A 15,302-nucleotide genomic window follows, 5' to 3' on the forward strand; every position below is an offset into this window, starting at 1 on the left:
CCGCTCATGCTCGGCCCAGAGGGCTGCCCAGCTGGCCGCACCGCTCGCCCCCGCCGCACGAGAAAGTTGGCTGCGGCACGGCAGAAACTTGCGTCGAGGCCGTGAGGATGGGCGGGCGGAGGAGGGCCGGAGCGGCTGCAGCCGCTGCGCCAGGCCCGGAAAGAGGAAGGAAGCCAGCCCCCCACACCCTCTGCACCCTCCGCACCCGGGGAAGGTGGCTTCTCTCGGGTGGGTGGCCGCGATCCTGCAGCCCAGAGCCGTACTCAAGGGGCCAAAGAGCTGCATGTGGCTTGCGAGCCGTGGTTTGCCAACCACTGCCCTATACCACACTGGCATCATCTCTCTGAGATGGGGATTTTTTTATATCTACCCTCTAGGAGTGCTGAGGGGAAGGCAGCATATCTGGCTTGCGAGAAAGCCCACCTATGACTATTTATTTCCAGAGCAAAAAGATATGCAGCAGGGGTAACAATGAATCTGAATTTATCCGAGGCTAAGAAGGTGGGAGTCCTTGCTAGATCCATCTGCCGCTTGATGTCCCCCACCCTTTGTTTCACCATTTTCTTAGCCTGATCAGCCCCCAACTCCAGTAGGGAATAGGGAGAATGTGTACATGTTTATGGAAAAAGTTATTCTAGAAAAATTAGGTCCCATCACTCTGGCTCTAGGATGTGCTGCCAAAAGGCCTTCCATAAAGCAGAGGATACCTTGAAATCCCAGCACTTCCCTGCTGAATCATTTTCTACCCATTTCAAATAACGGTGGGTATGACTGTACCACTGTTGCAAGGCATAGGACAAAGAGAAATCAGTAGGCAAGGTTCAATGCTCATATAATGGAAGGTACTGCAAGGTTGACTTTGCCCCATATGTGTCACCACTGCTCTCAGATGTGAATCAGGCTGCCAATGAGATACATCAGTTTGAATATTGTGCAATATATTTGGGTTATATTGCAAACCACTGGGAGAACAGACAACGCTTTGCTTCTGTTGACAGCTTGAATTCAGCTGAAATGTATATTTGTTGTATGCCAGAAATTTTAGTCTCCTTGCTATGCAGCAATCAGCATATAACTGATTTATTAGCAATCCCGTGGCTATCCTTTATGAGCCACTTAAGCAGATTATTTGGCACGCATCTTAAAAGTGCTTTCCATTTCCATATGTTCTCCCTCAGCGCTGAGGAACAAACTGCACATTACAATGGCATGATCTACTCAGGATTTCCTCCCTTCATTTTATACTCCCAACAGCCTTGTAAAGTGGGTTAGGCTAGGGTTGCCAGGTCCCTCTCTGCCACCGGTGGGAGGTTTTTTGGGGTGGAGCCGGAGGAGGGTGGGGTTTGGGGAGGGGAGAGACTTCAGTGCCATACAGTCCAATTGTCAAAGCGGCCATTTTCTCCAGGTGAACTAATTTCTATTGGCTGGAGATCAGTTATAATAGCAGGAGATCTCCTGCTACTACCTGGAGGTTGGCAACCCTAGGTTAGGTTGAGGGCCAAACTTCACAATAATGTTTTTGCCCTGTTATGGAGCTGCATGTGGAATATTTCAAACCCATACATTCCAAAATGGGGCAAACGCCACCCCCAGGAAAATGTTGGCGTGAGAAAAGAGCATGGGGATTGAAGGCAGGAGCCCCACCCCCTGATTCTATAGGCCTTTCATGCATTCTCAGTTTTCTGGCGTCTAACTTCCAGTTTCTTTGGTGGGGGGAGGGTAGTTATGCACAAGTTTTGCTCCCTCTAGTGGTCAATTCAATATAATACCAATTTTTATGAAGCACAAAAAGCTGCTGATTTAAACTACAGGGAGAAACACTTCATTTAATGCTGTCAGATGTCAAATCGACCATCACAGGGAGCAAAACGCATGCAGATCTGAAACTCCCCCCCCCCCAAGAAACAGGAAGTTAGACGCCAGAAAACTGAGAATGCATAAAAGGCCACAGTCCTAAGGTGATCTATGGCTCCATAGGCTTTAAAAACGATATTCCCCACAGCTGCTGTGTAGCTGAGGGGGAAGCAAATCAGGTTCGGTTATCCCATGAAAAATTCCTGCTAGTGGAGGAAGGATTTTCACTTATTTTTCCCCCCATTGCAGACCTCTGACTAACCCCAATGCTGTTCCTGGGGGTCTGCTGTTCCCCAAGAGGAGCATTTCAGGGAGCATTTTTAAGTGCACAGGAAAACAAGACAATCGAACTCTGCTGATGGAAATCTTTTTTTAATTAGCAATTTAACTGCAGGATCCAGTCCTAGTTTGACAGTTTATTACAACACTGCTCTCCAGTTTTCTATTTCTTTATTTTTTTTAAAAATGGCAAGCGTGAGGGAGATATTTTAAAACATTGTAAGGGGGAGACAGTGATAACCTAAACCATTTCCACCAAGAGAAAACCAGTGGGAACAAGAGAAGCCGTTTCAGATATGAAAGCCCCCCCTTCCTCCATTTTGATAGGACTTTAAATTGCTGACATTTATAGGATGTGTGTGCTACTGTCATATGTGGTTTCCTCCACAGCTAGATCAGCTATGAAATGTGTATGGCATGGAAGGCAAGTTAGCACTAGGGTTAACAAACTAATTCCGCCCCCCCCCAACCTGTGCAGAATGAGTTTGCTTGTTTTAAGCAGCACCGTGCCAATTGCTTAGCATCAATCAGAGAGAATGTTAGGACCAAGGAGATTTCTTAATTAAAGTACCGTACATGCATTCTTGGGTAGTAAACCGTACAAAGGAATTTCAGTAGCAACTGCCAAGAAAGATGAACACAAAATGTAATCTGTTTCGCAATTGAGTTATGCAACAGCTATCAAATCTGCATGCTCCTTTGGAAATTAGTTACGTGCTACCATTTTAGAGAAATCTGAAGTCACTGGTAAGGGCTGCCAGTCAGAATCAGTTTCAGCATTTGCCTGAGTCATCCTTTATTTATTCTGGATTTCTGCAGGGAAGTTGCTTAAACCTGTCCATTACTTGATAACTTGCCAGTCATATTGTTGGTAGCTGCAAATGTTATGGAATCAGTCCAAATTTTGGTTGATCAGAAGCCAAATTTACTGTGTGAAAGTACAGTTTGTTTCAGCTCCGTCATCAAAGCTACAGTGATAAAAAGAAGAAAAGAACCTGTGTGTAAATCCTGTTTTCAATGAAGTCAAAATTTCCACTGACTTCAGAAGGAAATTTGTATACATGTTGCTGGAGACTGATAAATAGCATTGTTTCTCATGAAGCATTAGAGTATCACGCCCAATATGTTTTTAGGATCACAAAATACAGTAATGATAGGTTTATTGCTTCCTTATTTGTTCAGTTTTAATTGCTAGTTTAAAGCCAAATTTAGATTTTTTTTGTTGGAAGACCAAGGAAAAACTAAAATTGCTTGTAATCCAATCCTATGCTTGTTACTCATAAGTAAGCCCTGCTTATGCCAAGTAAGTGTACAATGGTTTGGTTTTATATTCTTACCTTTTTGCACTGAGTGGTTTGCCACCTAATTGCTCTGAAAACAAAAGAGATCGGTTGGTAGATTATGTTCAGGGACAGATTAACCATCAAGCTGCAAATGCCGCAGGTTTGCATAGAGATGACTGATCAAGCCGTAATTTGTTTGATCTGTGAATAAAATTCCTTACACTCGTATACTCCCTTCCTTCCCTTGTACGCTTCACTGCATTTGAAGATTTCTAACAACTTGCCGTTTGTTTCTCGCCTACCTACAACCAAGATCTTACATTGGGATTAAAGAATAGTTTGAAAGCCTAGAAACTGAAGGCAGGAGAGAAAGCGCAATTCATTGAAGTGTACAATTTGGACGTCACAACAAATTGCATTTAATTCTAAACCAGGAAGTCTTTGGTCTCAGGGTGGCATGCACGGAAAAGGGGAGGGTGCGTCTGTAAGAGCCTGAGGACTTCCTAAATGCAGTCCTGCTGTTCCTTCGCCCCTTCTCTCTTGATGGGAAATTACTGTCCCAGCAATGAAAAGGACAGCTGGTATGCCAGCACCCGGGCTGGTGTTTGGACAGGGCAAAGGAAAACATCCTCTCCTCGCTCTGACACTGATATGTCTTCAGGCCGGCCATCTCAGCATCACAGCTGTGAAACAGAATCGTTTGCAAAACATGCTCCAGAGTCAGTTCAGTTTAGCATCAGTGTGATGGGGCTTAGTGCTGAAACTACAGCACAGTAATGTGCCATGCTAAGGGGGAAAGCTACTGCGGCTCCTAACTCAGGCATTACAATCACAGCATAGCAACAGCTGTGTAGTTGGATGGATCCAACAAACCGGAGACATTTTTTGCCTAGTCAGAATGAGATGGCCCTGCGTTTGCAAACCCGAGGCTGGGTGCCTGGGCCGTACTGTCTGATGGCGACTTTGTTCTGCAGCGCTAATACATTCTGAAAACAGCAGTGCCCGTCTCCACATTTTCCCACTGCTGCTGTTTTTGCAAGCCATTCCTTTTGTCCTGAACAATGAAGCATTGAGACAACTAAACAGTGTGTGTACAAGAACAAAGCTGTGTGCTGCAGGCCAAAGGAAAGCACTGACGTATGACTCACGCAGGCATAATTGAAGGTGGCGAAGCTCCCTGGACTACTTTCCACCTGGGCAAAACTGTGATTTTTTTTTTTAACACAATGGGATTTTCTTTCCTTCCATGAAGACATGAGGAGGCCTCCACATCTGGGGAGACACACACACGAAGCTGCCTTACCCTGAGTCAGCCCGTTTGGTCTATCAGAATCGGTATAGTTTACTCTGACTGGCAGCAGCTCTGCAGGGTCTCAGGTCATGGTCTTCCGCAGCGTCTATGACCTGATCCTTTATAGCTGGAAATGCTGGCAACTGAACCTGGGACTTCTGTGTGCAAAGCAAAATCTTGAACCGTAGCTCAATGGTAGAGCATCTTGGCCGGAGTTGAAGACACCACAGTGTTTGACTAGGATTGCCAACCTCCAGGTAGTTGGTTCTTGTAGGTTATCCGGGCTGTGTGACCCGGATAACCTACAAGAACCAATGAACTCTGACCGTGAAAGCCTTCGACAATACTCCAGGTAGTTATTTAAAAAAGGCACCACTGTGTAAGTACAGAACGTAAGGAAGCAAACACAGGAGCGGAAATGTATCACAAAGTCTAAAATGTATATTATGCAAGCTACAGAATATGGAAAACAAAATCAATGTCAGTGCAACTATACATCTATTTATACATTTATAGCTATTAGGATAGATATATAGTTGTACTGTCATTGATTTTGTTTTCCATGTTGTGTAGCTTGTATAATGTAACGTTTTGTACTTTGTGATACATTTTTGCTCCTATGTTTGCTTCCTTACAACCTCCAGGAGATCTCCTGCTATTACATCTGATCTCCAGCCGACAGAGATCAGTTCACCTGGAGAAAATGGCCGCTTTGGCAATTGGACTCTATGGCATTGAAGTCCCTCCCCAAACCTTGCCCGCCTCAGGCTCCGCCCCAAAAACCTCCCGCCAGTGGCGAAGAGGGACCTGGCAACCCTATGCTCGACACTTAAGGGCCACACACGAGGTGATGGCAGACCTATCCCCCATCTCTGAAACCAGGTGACCTGGCCATCACTGCAAGGAATCCCCCAAGGAGGAGCGTAGTGAGGAAAATGTTTCATGCCCCCTAAGTGTCACTACACTAAAGAAACCCAAACCCCTTTTGTCTCTGCACGCTGCATCAGTCATAATGAAGGCCATTTTACTAGTCCTTAGATGTCCAGGTAGTACATTCCTGGTCCCAGAGACAAATCCTATCCAGCTTTGGAACATGCTGTGAGCTGAGAGATTCTTTTCCCTCTGCCAGCCTCTCTGGCTGCTGAATAACACTGTCCGCGCCGTTGCTCTGTTACATTCCTGTACTGTTGTCGCAATTCAGCTGACTCGCGGCAATTGACTGCAGATGACACTGTTGTGTTTTCCATGTGGAAAATACGGAAATGAAAACACCACCGTTTCTTTCTTTCTTGGTGGAAACAACATGAAGTTCTTGCCGCATCAAGGAGGATTTTGAAGTCCGTTGGTGGCGGTGATGAGAGCGCTGTTGGACATGCAGAGGGAGGATTTCTGCATAGCCAATTAAAAGGTAGCTCAGAGGATCTAAGCTGCTGGCTCATGGCCCGCTTGCCTATATTTAACCTGCCGGAGAGCTTTCCTAAGAAATACAAATCTGCTCCCTAATAGCTGGGCTGATGGTAATTACTTTTGTCCTGGCACGTTACTGCCTGCAACGTGCTTACAAAGTTACTCTAACGCAACTAACCAAGGAAGTGCACAAACCCACATTCCTGTCATGCAGTTTCCCCTGCCAGAAAACCCTTGTCCCTCGGCACAATCTTCACAGCTTTGGAAAAGCAGGCTCAGATCATGAAGCTGATTAACAGGCAGGAACTGATGGCATTCGAGCGGCAGAACAGGCAGGTCTTTTGTTCCGAGTCGGGCCGCTCTCAAATCCAGCCGCACACTCTGCTGTCAAGGAGGAGGGAGCGACAGAGGTCATTCTCTAAACGGTGGACGAGTTTCTACCCTTCTTTATATTTCTGCACAACTGGTAACTGAATCCGGTCATGAGGTAAAGGATCAGCCATCCAGCTGAGATGTGGGACGTTTTAAGGGGCCCGCAGGAGCAGACGTGCCACACGGAGTTGCTGTCAGATAAGTGTTTCTGAGGGACCTTACACGACAGAGGTGTTTAACGTCATGGTTAAACCAGTCCTAGCTGTCCCGGAATGGTTCAGGAATACCAGGGTGGGGTTGAAGGAACTGTGCCACACACAATGGTTTACATCATCATTTAACAGGAGAAAGTTGTTAAATCAAAATACCAAATAATAAGACATTTGCAAGTTAAATATATTCTTCGTAGTGGAGATTACTGTGCATAGAAGCAGTAATCTGCCACCTGGCTAGTAACAACATTACCATTGTAGTGGAAAGGTGCAGAAGAAGAAGAAAAAGAAGAGTTGGTTTTTATATGCCAACTTTCTCTACTTTTTTTTTATTTATTTAAGGAGAATCAAACTGGCTTACAATTTCCTTCCCTTCCTCTCCCCACAGCTGGTACCTTGTGAGGTAGGTGAGGCTGAGGGAGTTCTTAGAGAACTGTGACTAGCCTAAGGTTTGCTGTTTGCCAGGGCGGGTGGGCTATAAGTCCAATAAAATAAATAAATAACTAAAAGGAGTAGGGAAATCAACCCGGTTCACCAGATTAGAGTCCACCACTCCTAACCACTCACTAGAGAAAAGGAAAATCCTCAATTTATGGGAGTATGCAGAATGTTTTCGGCTGCTCTCAGCTTAAAGGCTTGGATAGATGTTTGGGCAATCCTATTATAAAATACTCCAATAACCTAGTGGGAAACTATTTTGATAGCATGACAATTTGGAGAGTAGGCAAAAGAATAATCTATAAAAGGAAAATCAGCATTTTTGATCAGCAATCAGTAGAATTAAGAGCCCCGTGGTGCAGAGTGGTAAGCTGCAGTACTGCAGTCCAAGCTCTGCTCACGACCTGAGTTCAATCCCACGGAAAGTTGGTTTCAGGTAGCCGGCTCAAGGTTGACTCAGCCTTCCATCCTTCCGAGGTCGGTCAAATGAGTACCCAGCTTGCTGGGGGTAAAGGGAAGATGACCGGGGAAGGCACTGGCATACTACCCCGTTAACAAAGTCTGCCTAGGAAACTTCGGGATGTGACGTCACCCCATGGGTCAGGAATGACCCGGTGCTTGCACAGGGGACCTTTACCTTTTTAATCAGTAGAAAGGTTCATAAAAATGCATAAGTAACAAAAGTGAAACAGTTCAAAAGCATTCATTCATCAGTTGGTGCCAAATATGAATCCAGTCAAGGTTCAAAAGCTTACCTGAGCTGCAGAGACACCTTATGATTCATGATTATTTAAAAGATCACTTTGGCCCATACGGCTAGCTACTCATTCCTGCAAGTGGCAACAGCACTTTCGACCTCTCACACTCCCAACTCTCAGGTCTTTGCTCAATAACAACAGAGTCAACTGTATGCATTTCAGATGTGAAGTCCCACACTGGGGAGGGAGACTGCGCATGTGCAGGTCTGCTACGGAAAGATCTTCTAGCTTAAAATCACTAGGGGGCGCTTAAACCACCGTTAGAGCAGATGTAACCATTCCCACCTAAACGGTCACATGGTTCAATGTCACAGCGCCCCCATCTCACACTTCCACCCAAGCCACCACGAGCACTATAGCCAAGCTTCTTAAACTGGGGGTCACATATGGGGTCGCGTAACTGAATGTGGGGGTCGCGAAAAATTTGGCCACAATAAAAGGTTTCTTTAATAAAAGCTGTCTTTAACAAATTGTAAAATTATATGTATGCCAAAGAATTGTTTTAAAATAAATTTCTTTATGATTTATTATCAGTAAATGTTTTATTTGTATACCTGTTTTATATACCTATATACCCGGGGTTGCATAAAAATTTCTTGGGTGAAAAGAGGTCGTGAGTGGAAAAAGTTGAAGAAGCCCTGATCTATAGGGTTGCCAGGTCCCTCTTTGTCATCGGTGGGAGGTTTGGGGGGCGGAGTCTGAGGAAGGTATGGTTGGGGAGGGACTTCAACGCCATAGAGTCCAATTGCCAAAGCGGCCATTTTCTCCAGGTGAACTGATCTCTGTTGGCTGGAGATCAGTTGTAATAGTGGGAGATCTCCAGCTATTACCTGGAGGTTGGCAACCCTAACTAAGAACACAATCTGAGCACTTGCAGCAGGGCAGGTGGGTGGGAATGTGTGCTTGCACAAAAACACTCGATGAACACCAGTTACCGGTAAGTACAATCCTGTTTTATTTAGTATTTACGTATCAGTAAACTTTTTTTTGTCATTGGGAGGGAAATGGTTTCCGGCCTCTTGACAGAATGGATTTGGATCAGTTTGTCCAAGATGGAAGCTGATGAAGGCTATGGGTCCTTGGGCTACAACCACCACCACCACTTCCAACTGCTGAATAAACCACAGGAGCAAGATATTCCATAATCTGGGTTTACCACATGGTTAGAGGCTACAGATGACTGCCTTTCCAAGCAGTTACAACTCCTGCACAATCTTTTTAAAAGCAGCTACCCTGTGATTACCCGGCAACTGTTTCCACCCCAAATCTAGGCTGCAAAGAGGAGTTTTAACCATATGCCTTCCTGGAAGGACTCCCTGCCATTTTGAGAACTTTGGTCCTGAATTCCATGATCCCTTGTAATTGTTCAGCTAGTTATTTAGTAGTATTGAACTTCACAAATACAGTTGTAAACTATAATCTCACCACAACACACTGATTTGGAGGTTTGGTGTTCAAAATGTTTTCCAACCTGTCATCTTTTTTATTTTTTAATCATCTAGAAGTTACATGTTTATGCGCTCAATTGTAGTGTGTTTCATCAGCTTGTTCTGATACATTTAGATCGTGAAACTTGAAGAGTCAGAAAAAGCTTTATATAATTAGATTCTAGCAATACAAACAGCACATGTTGTGTATAAATGCCAAGGGTAAATAGATGGGTTTGGTTTGAATCTAAAGGAAATCCTTTCTTTTCCTTCTCCCCCCTTTCCTTCCAGATGTCATTCTGCCAACCTGAATGGCTTGTATTACAATGGACCCTACTCAGCAGCAACAGACAACGGGATCGTGTGGTTTACATGGCACGGGTGGTGGTATTCTCTGAAATCTGTCACCATGAAAGTGAGGCCGTCAGACTTCAGCCCTGTTGAAGTTTAAACTCGTGTTCTTGCACTCTTCTTTTTTTAAACAAATTGATCTAAAACGTATTGTGACGTAGGCTTTCCTCATTTATCTCTGTGTAAATTGACAACGTTACAGATAATGGCCGCCGTCCAACTGAACTGCCTCCACACAGCTGTTTTGGTTCACTGCAACAGCCAAACAGGAGGGGGCCATTTCCCCTAGCATCTGCACAGTATTGTTATGCTTTATACATGGGGTTGCCAGGTCCCCCCTCCCAATTAACATTTATCCCCATGGTTCTTCCATACAACGCTTGCTGCTGCAAATACAGAGGCATTTGCAGTGGCACTAGAATATCCATGCCGTGACCTGGATGGCCCAGGCTAGCCTGATCTCGTCAGATCTCAGAAGCTAAGCAGGGACAGCCCTGGTTAGTATTTGGATGGGAGACCACCAAGGAAGACCAGGGTGGCTGTGCAGAGGAAGGCACTGGCAAACCACCTCTGTTAGTCTCTTGCCATGAAACCCCCCCCAAAAAAGAGGTCACCATAAGTCGGCTGCGACTTGAAGGCACTTTAGACACACACACACACAGAATATCCATGTGGCAATTTCCCCCTCAATTTCCTTGCCTTAGCCTCATATGGCTGACATTTATCTCCCATTTATCTCCTGAATCATTGGAGAGTTTTTTTAATCAGTAATTGACATATTGCTAGAGCAAGGCATACAGCTACAGCGTTATAATGCCACACCAATATGCCAATAAACGTTTTTAAAAGCTCCCCAAAGCACTCTGGAAGCACAGTGATAGCCGCAGGGGGACTGGTGCAAGGAAAACGGCGCCAGAGTGAGTGGGACCTGAAAAAAAAATCTGCCCCTTTCCATCCTCCACACTGGTGCAAACATGCTTTGGGGGAAGCAATTGTTCCAAAAGGATCCTCCCAAAGTAGTTTTAGGAATTATTGCCGCAAAGCAAGGGGAATGTGTAGGGTTGCCAGGAGAGGTGTATAGGGTTGCCAGGTGGGTGGTATTGGCGGGCAATTGCTTGCCAATCCACCCAGCCGCTCTAGAGCTGCAGCTGCGTGCACGTGCACCAATCCCCCTGTGGCTATCAGTCCCCCCTGTGCTATCCATGAGTTATCCATGGGGATAAATGTTAATTGTCAATAGGCTAAAGCAAGAGTCTGCAACCTTTTTGAGCCTGAGGGCATCTTTGGAATTCTGACGGTGTGGTGGGCACAGTCACAAAATGGGTGCCACAGCCTACCTTCAGAGATCCTTGTGCTGTGGTGGCAGTTGCTGCCAAAGTAACAACCAATCGAACCTCCAAAGGTCATTCAATAGCCCCACCTCTCCTCACCCACTTTCTAAAAAAAACTTGGCAGGCGCCAGAAAAGGTTGGGGACCAATGGGCAAAAGCATATATAGCTCTGTGTGGGATTATGGCACACAGATTGTGCACAGGGGCAAATAAAAACAGTATCAGACCCTACAGTTTATGATGTGGCTATGTGGACTATTTAGAGATAACTGGACTTAAATTAAGCCCATATTTTTGTGTCTTTTGTTGAGGATAATGGTATTTTAATCTGCTGGACCCCCCTTTTTGTAGCTGTTTAATTATCTAATGTTTTTAGATTCAACATCTTTGTTAATTTTAAATATCTGCAAGGTTAATTTTGCACAATGTGGCCACCCCCCATGACTTATTACTAATGCTACCTTAATAATTTCTGGAGAGATATGCCGCTCACAATCGCGACATTTCTGTTCAAAAATCACACTTGATGCAATTAATTTTTCAGATGCTTTAAACTAATGACCTATATATCCCTGCTGCATTGTGCATAGTCTGCAGTTTCTGTAATGCCCAGCTTGTCAAATAACATTTATGTGGAACGAGGATTTAGGGAGATTAATTTCAGAAGAAATGCAGAGTGTGAAAAGCAGAAGATCTGGTCAAAGGGCTATTTCTCAGATCAAACGTGTATTACACTTTATTGTTAGTCCATCTATAGGTTTCAAACAAGGGCTCCCACTTAGTAGAAGGGAATCTTTGAATCAAACCATATTTTAAAATTAATTTCTGATCTAGTTTATATTCATTAGAGCGCTAGAGGGAGCATGTTCCATGTAGCAGGCTCGTGGTGTTTCGTTTTCCCAAATGGTTGTGCCAGAAAGTCTGAAAGGAACCCAAAGTATCCCACAGAATTTCACATTTGAGAGCCAGCGTGGTGCAGTGGTTAAGAGTGGTGGTTTGGAGCGGTGGACTCTAATCTGGAGAACCGGGTTTGATTCCTCACTCCTCCACATGAGTGGCAGACGCTAATCTGGTGATCTAGATTTGTTTCCCCACTCCTACACATGAAGCCAGATGGGTGACCTTGGGCTAGTCACACTTTCTCAGCCCCACCTGCCTCACGGGGTATCTGTTGTGGGGAGGGGAAGGGAAGGTGATTGTAAGCCGGTTTGATTCTTCCTTAAGTGGTAGAGAAAGTCGGCATATAAAAACCAACTCTTCTTCTTTTTTAGCAAGAAAATATTATGCTTAAATTAGTTCAGTGCTCCCACGTATTCCAGATCATGTAGTGGTTAGATCTCCTGCTATTTCAACTGATCTCCAGCCAGATAGATAGATAATTTATTTGCGGCACTTAGCCAGTCAAAACATGATAAAACGGAAAGCATGGACTAATAGATTCTTACAATCAAAGAATTACAGTCCGAGTCTTAAAACATTTTTAAAACATTTTAAAAAAGAATTACAGCTGAGGCACATCTGTCAATTGCGCTGTTCTAAGGTGACGAATTTTCATTGCTGCTAAACAAAATTTCGCAACCTGAAGAGTGGTTGAAGGATTACCCCCTTGTAGGAGCATCTCAAACCTTTCACCTGCCCTGTCAGGTCTCAATCTCGATAAGAGGGGCTCAATAAACTTTGAACGGGGTAATGTATAGAAATTGCAGTTCAGGAGGGCATACTCAACAGTTTCTTAGTCCCCTGATTTGCAGGGACAGAATCTCTCTTCCCAGGGTGTCTTCTTATATTTCCCTTCAAGCAAAGCAGATGGTAAGGCTGCACATCTGGCCAGGGTAAAGGCCCTTCTATAATTATTTATCAGTAAATAGTGGAGATAGGCTGCTGGTGCTAGGATGTATTTAGTATGGAGGGGTGCAGTGAATAGAGGCGCCCTTGCTAGATCTGTTTGTCTCTCGATGTCTTTGATCCTTTGGGATATAATTAACTTAGCTTGTTCCCACCCTAACTGAAGTAAAGCTGGGGATCTCCAGCCAATAGAGATCAGTTCACCTGGAGAAAATGGCTGCTTTGGCAATTGGACTCTATGGCATTGAAGTCCCTCCCCTACTCAAACCCTGCCCCTCCTCAGGCTCCGCCTCAAAAACCTCCCGCCGGTAGCGAAGAGGGACCTGGCAACCCTTTTGCTCAGCCCGAATGCTTGACCAGACCACGTGTATTATTTTTATTCATTTATTAAACTTTCTTATATTTTAATGCTTTAAGACTGATCTCTGGAAACACAGCACACCTATTCAGTCTTATTGTCTGGAGCATGAACAAGGGGAGGGGCAGCATGCATGCTTGCCATCCCAGCAGTCGATAGCTGGAAAGTGGCGATATATTGCCTCCATGCTAGCTTGTAGGAGTGGAGCAGAAGATGCAGCTACTAGGTGGAGCATCTAAATGGCAATGCAGGCACCGAGTGCTAGACATGCTGATTCCATTTAGCAGGAGATTCTCTGAGTCTCTGGTGGCAGTGGGAGTTACCCAGTTTGTCTTTGGTATCCCTGGGGAGAGAGGGATGGCAATGCCGAGAAGACACATGGGATGGCTGTGGGGTTTTCCAGGGACCAACCCAAAGGAGCATGAGGCTTGTACGTCTGTGCCTTCATAGGTGCCAACAGGCAGTGCGGGGACCGGGGATTGTGTATTTTCTTAGTTAGAAATTGTATGCTCCCCAGAGCTACAAAGACATTTTCCTTCCCTCTTAAGTATTCACTGATTTATTATACTATTTAAATTAACTTTGCATCATTTTAACGCACCTTTTCTTTTATGAAATGGTGTGTTTCATTGAAACTGATCTTCGAAATTGATACATGCAGTATAATAGTTTAAACTTGGTTGCATGCTGATAATTAGTAATACATAATATTTATTTAACCTCCATATAGCACTTTTTGAAAGTACTTCATACCTTCCTCAGTAGTCTTTACAACAGCCTTGCCAGGTAGTTCAGTATTTTTAACCTCATGTTGTAGGTAAAATAAGGTGGTGATAGAATAGGGACTTGCCTACGTCTATCTGAAACAGCCAGCATGGTGTAATGCAGGGATGGGGAACCTCAGGCCCAGGGACCGTATGCGGCCCCCGAGGACATTTTTTGGGGCCCTCGGGAGCTCCAGGGTCCTGCCACGGAGGCGGGGCGTAGGGCGGTCCTCCCCGAGGGTGTTCCTGGGGCTGCGGCTTGCAGGGGCGCTGCAGTGCCCTTTGGACCTCCTCTTGCCGACTGTCAGCTGTTGGTCAGCGAGAGGGGAGGGGGAGGGATGCTTCCCCTAAGGCTGCCCTCTACAGCCGCAGCGTGCAGGAACGCTGTGGCATATTGTAAGCCCCTCTCGCTGCCTGTCGGCTGTTGAGCAGCGGGGGGGGGGAGAGGCCGGCGGCTCCCGGCGGCAGAGCATGCATGCCGGAGTCGATCGGGCTTCAGGGGGGCCTTTTATGGACTCGGTGGGGGGGCACGGAGACTGGGCCTAGTCGCTCGGGGCTCCGTGCTCCGCAGGGAGTGTGTGTGGGTGTGGGCCGGGGAGGTGGGGAGGCTGGGGGCCGGTTGTGCGGGCCGGCGTGCACAGGTGTGTGTGTGTGGGGGGAGGCTTTTCTCTCTTTCTTCCTCTTTTTCTGTCACTCTTTCTCCTTTCTCTCCCTCTCCCTCTTTTTCTGTCTCTTTCTTTGTCTCCCTCTGTCCTTTTCTTTCTTTCCCTCCCGTCCTTTTCTTTCTTTCTTTCTCCCCCTCTCTCCATTTCTTTCTCCCTTTCTCTCTCTATCTCCCTCCCTTTTCCTCTTTCTCTGTTTTCCTTCCTCCCTTGCCGATCGACTGCGGGCTGCGCCCCCCTGGCACCTTGTTTACTGGGGGCCACCGCTGGCTGCCCTCCCGCCTGGAAGGGGGGGAGTGGGGGCGCCTGCAGGCCTTCTCTGTGTGGCCTCCCCTGGGGTTGCCAACGTCCAGGTGGTGGCTGGAGACCTGGCAACCCTAGCCTCTCCCCCCCACTGGGAGTTCTACACCTGGTATGGCCCCCGAATGATGTTATAAATGTGGAAATGGCCCTTGGCAGGAAAAAGGTTCCCCACCCCTAGTGTAGTGGTTAACATGTTGGACTAGGATTTGGGAGATCCGGGTTCAAATCCCCACTCTGCCATGGAAGCTTGCTGGCTGGCCTTGGCCAGTCGCATACTCTCAGCCTAACCTACCTCACAGGGTTGTTGTGAGGGTTAAATGGAGGAGAGGAGAAGGATATAAGCTGTTTTGGGTCCCCATTGGAAAGG

The 15,302-nt window shown here is 45.9% G+C and overlaps 1 protein-coding gene across 1 annotated transcript in view; it reads left to right on the top strand.

Annotated features, from left to right (window-relative positions):
• The window catches only part of FGL1 (fibrinogen like 1), a 53,773-nt gene extending 43,976 nt beyond the window's left edge, over nt 1-9,797 (top strand). Inside the window, exon 8 of the mRNA XM_056855075.1 lies at nt 9,613-9,797. Coding sequence (XP_056711053.1) covers nt 9,613-9,772 — 160 coding nt within the window. The 3' untranslated portion in view covers nt 9,773-9,797. The remainder of the gene's footprint in view (nt 1-9,612) is intronic.
• The last annotated feature ends 5,505 nt before the right edge of the window (nt 9,798-15,302 follow it).

Source organism: Euleptes europaea, chromosome 9 (assembly GCF_029931775.1).
Source record: "Euleptes europaea isolate rEulEur1 chromosome 9, rEulEur1.hap1, whole genome shotgun sequence".
Taxonomy (NCBI): Eukaryota; Metazoa; Chordata; class Lepidosauria; order Squamata; family Sphaerodactylidae; genus Euleptes; species Euleptes europaea.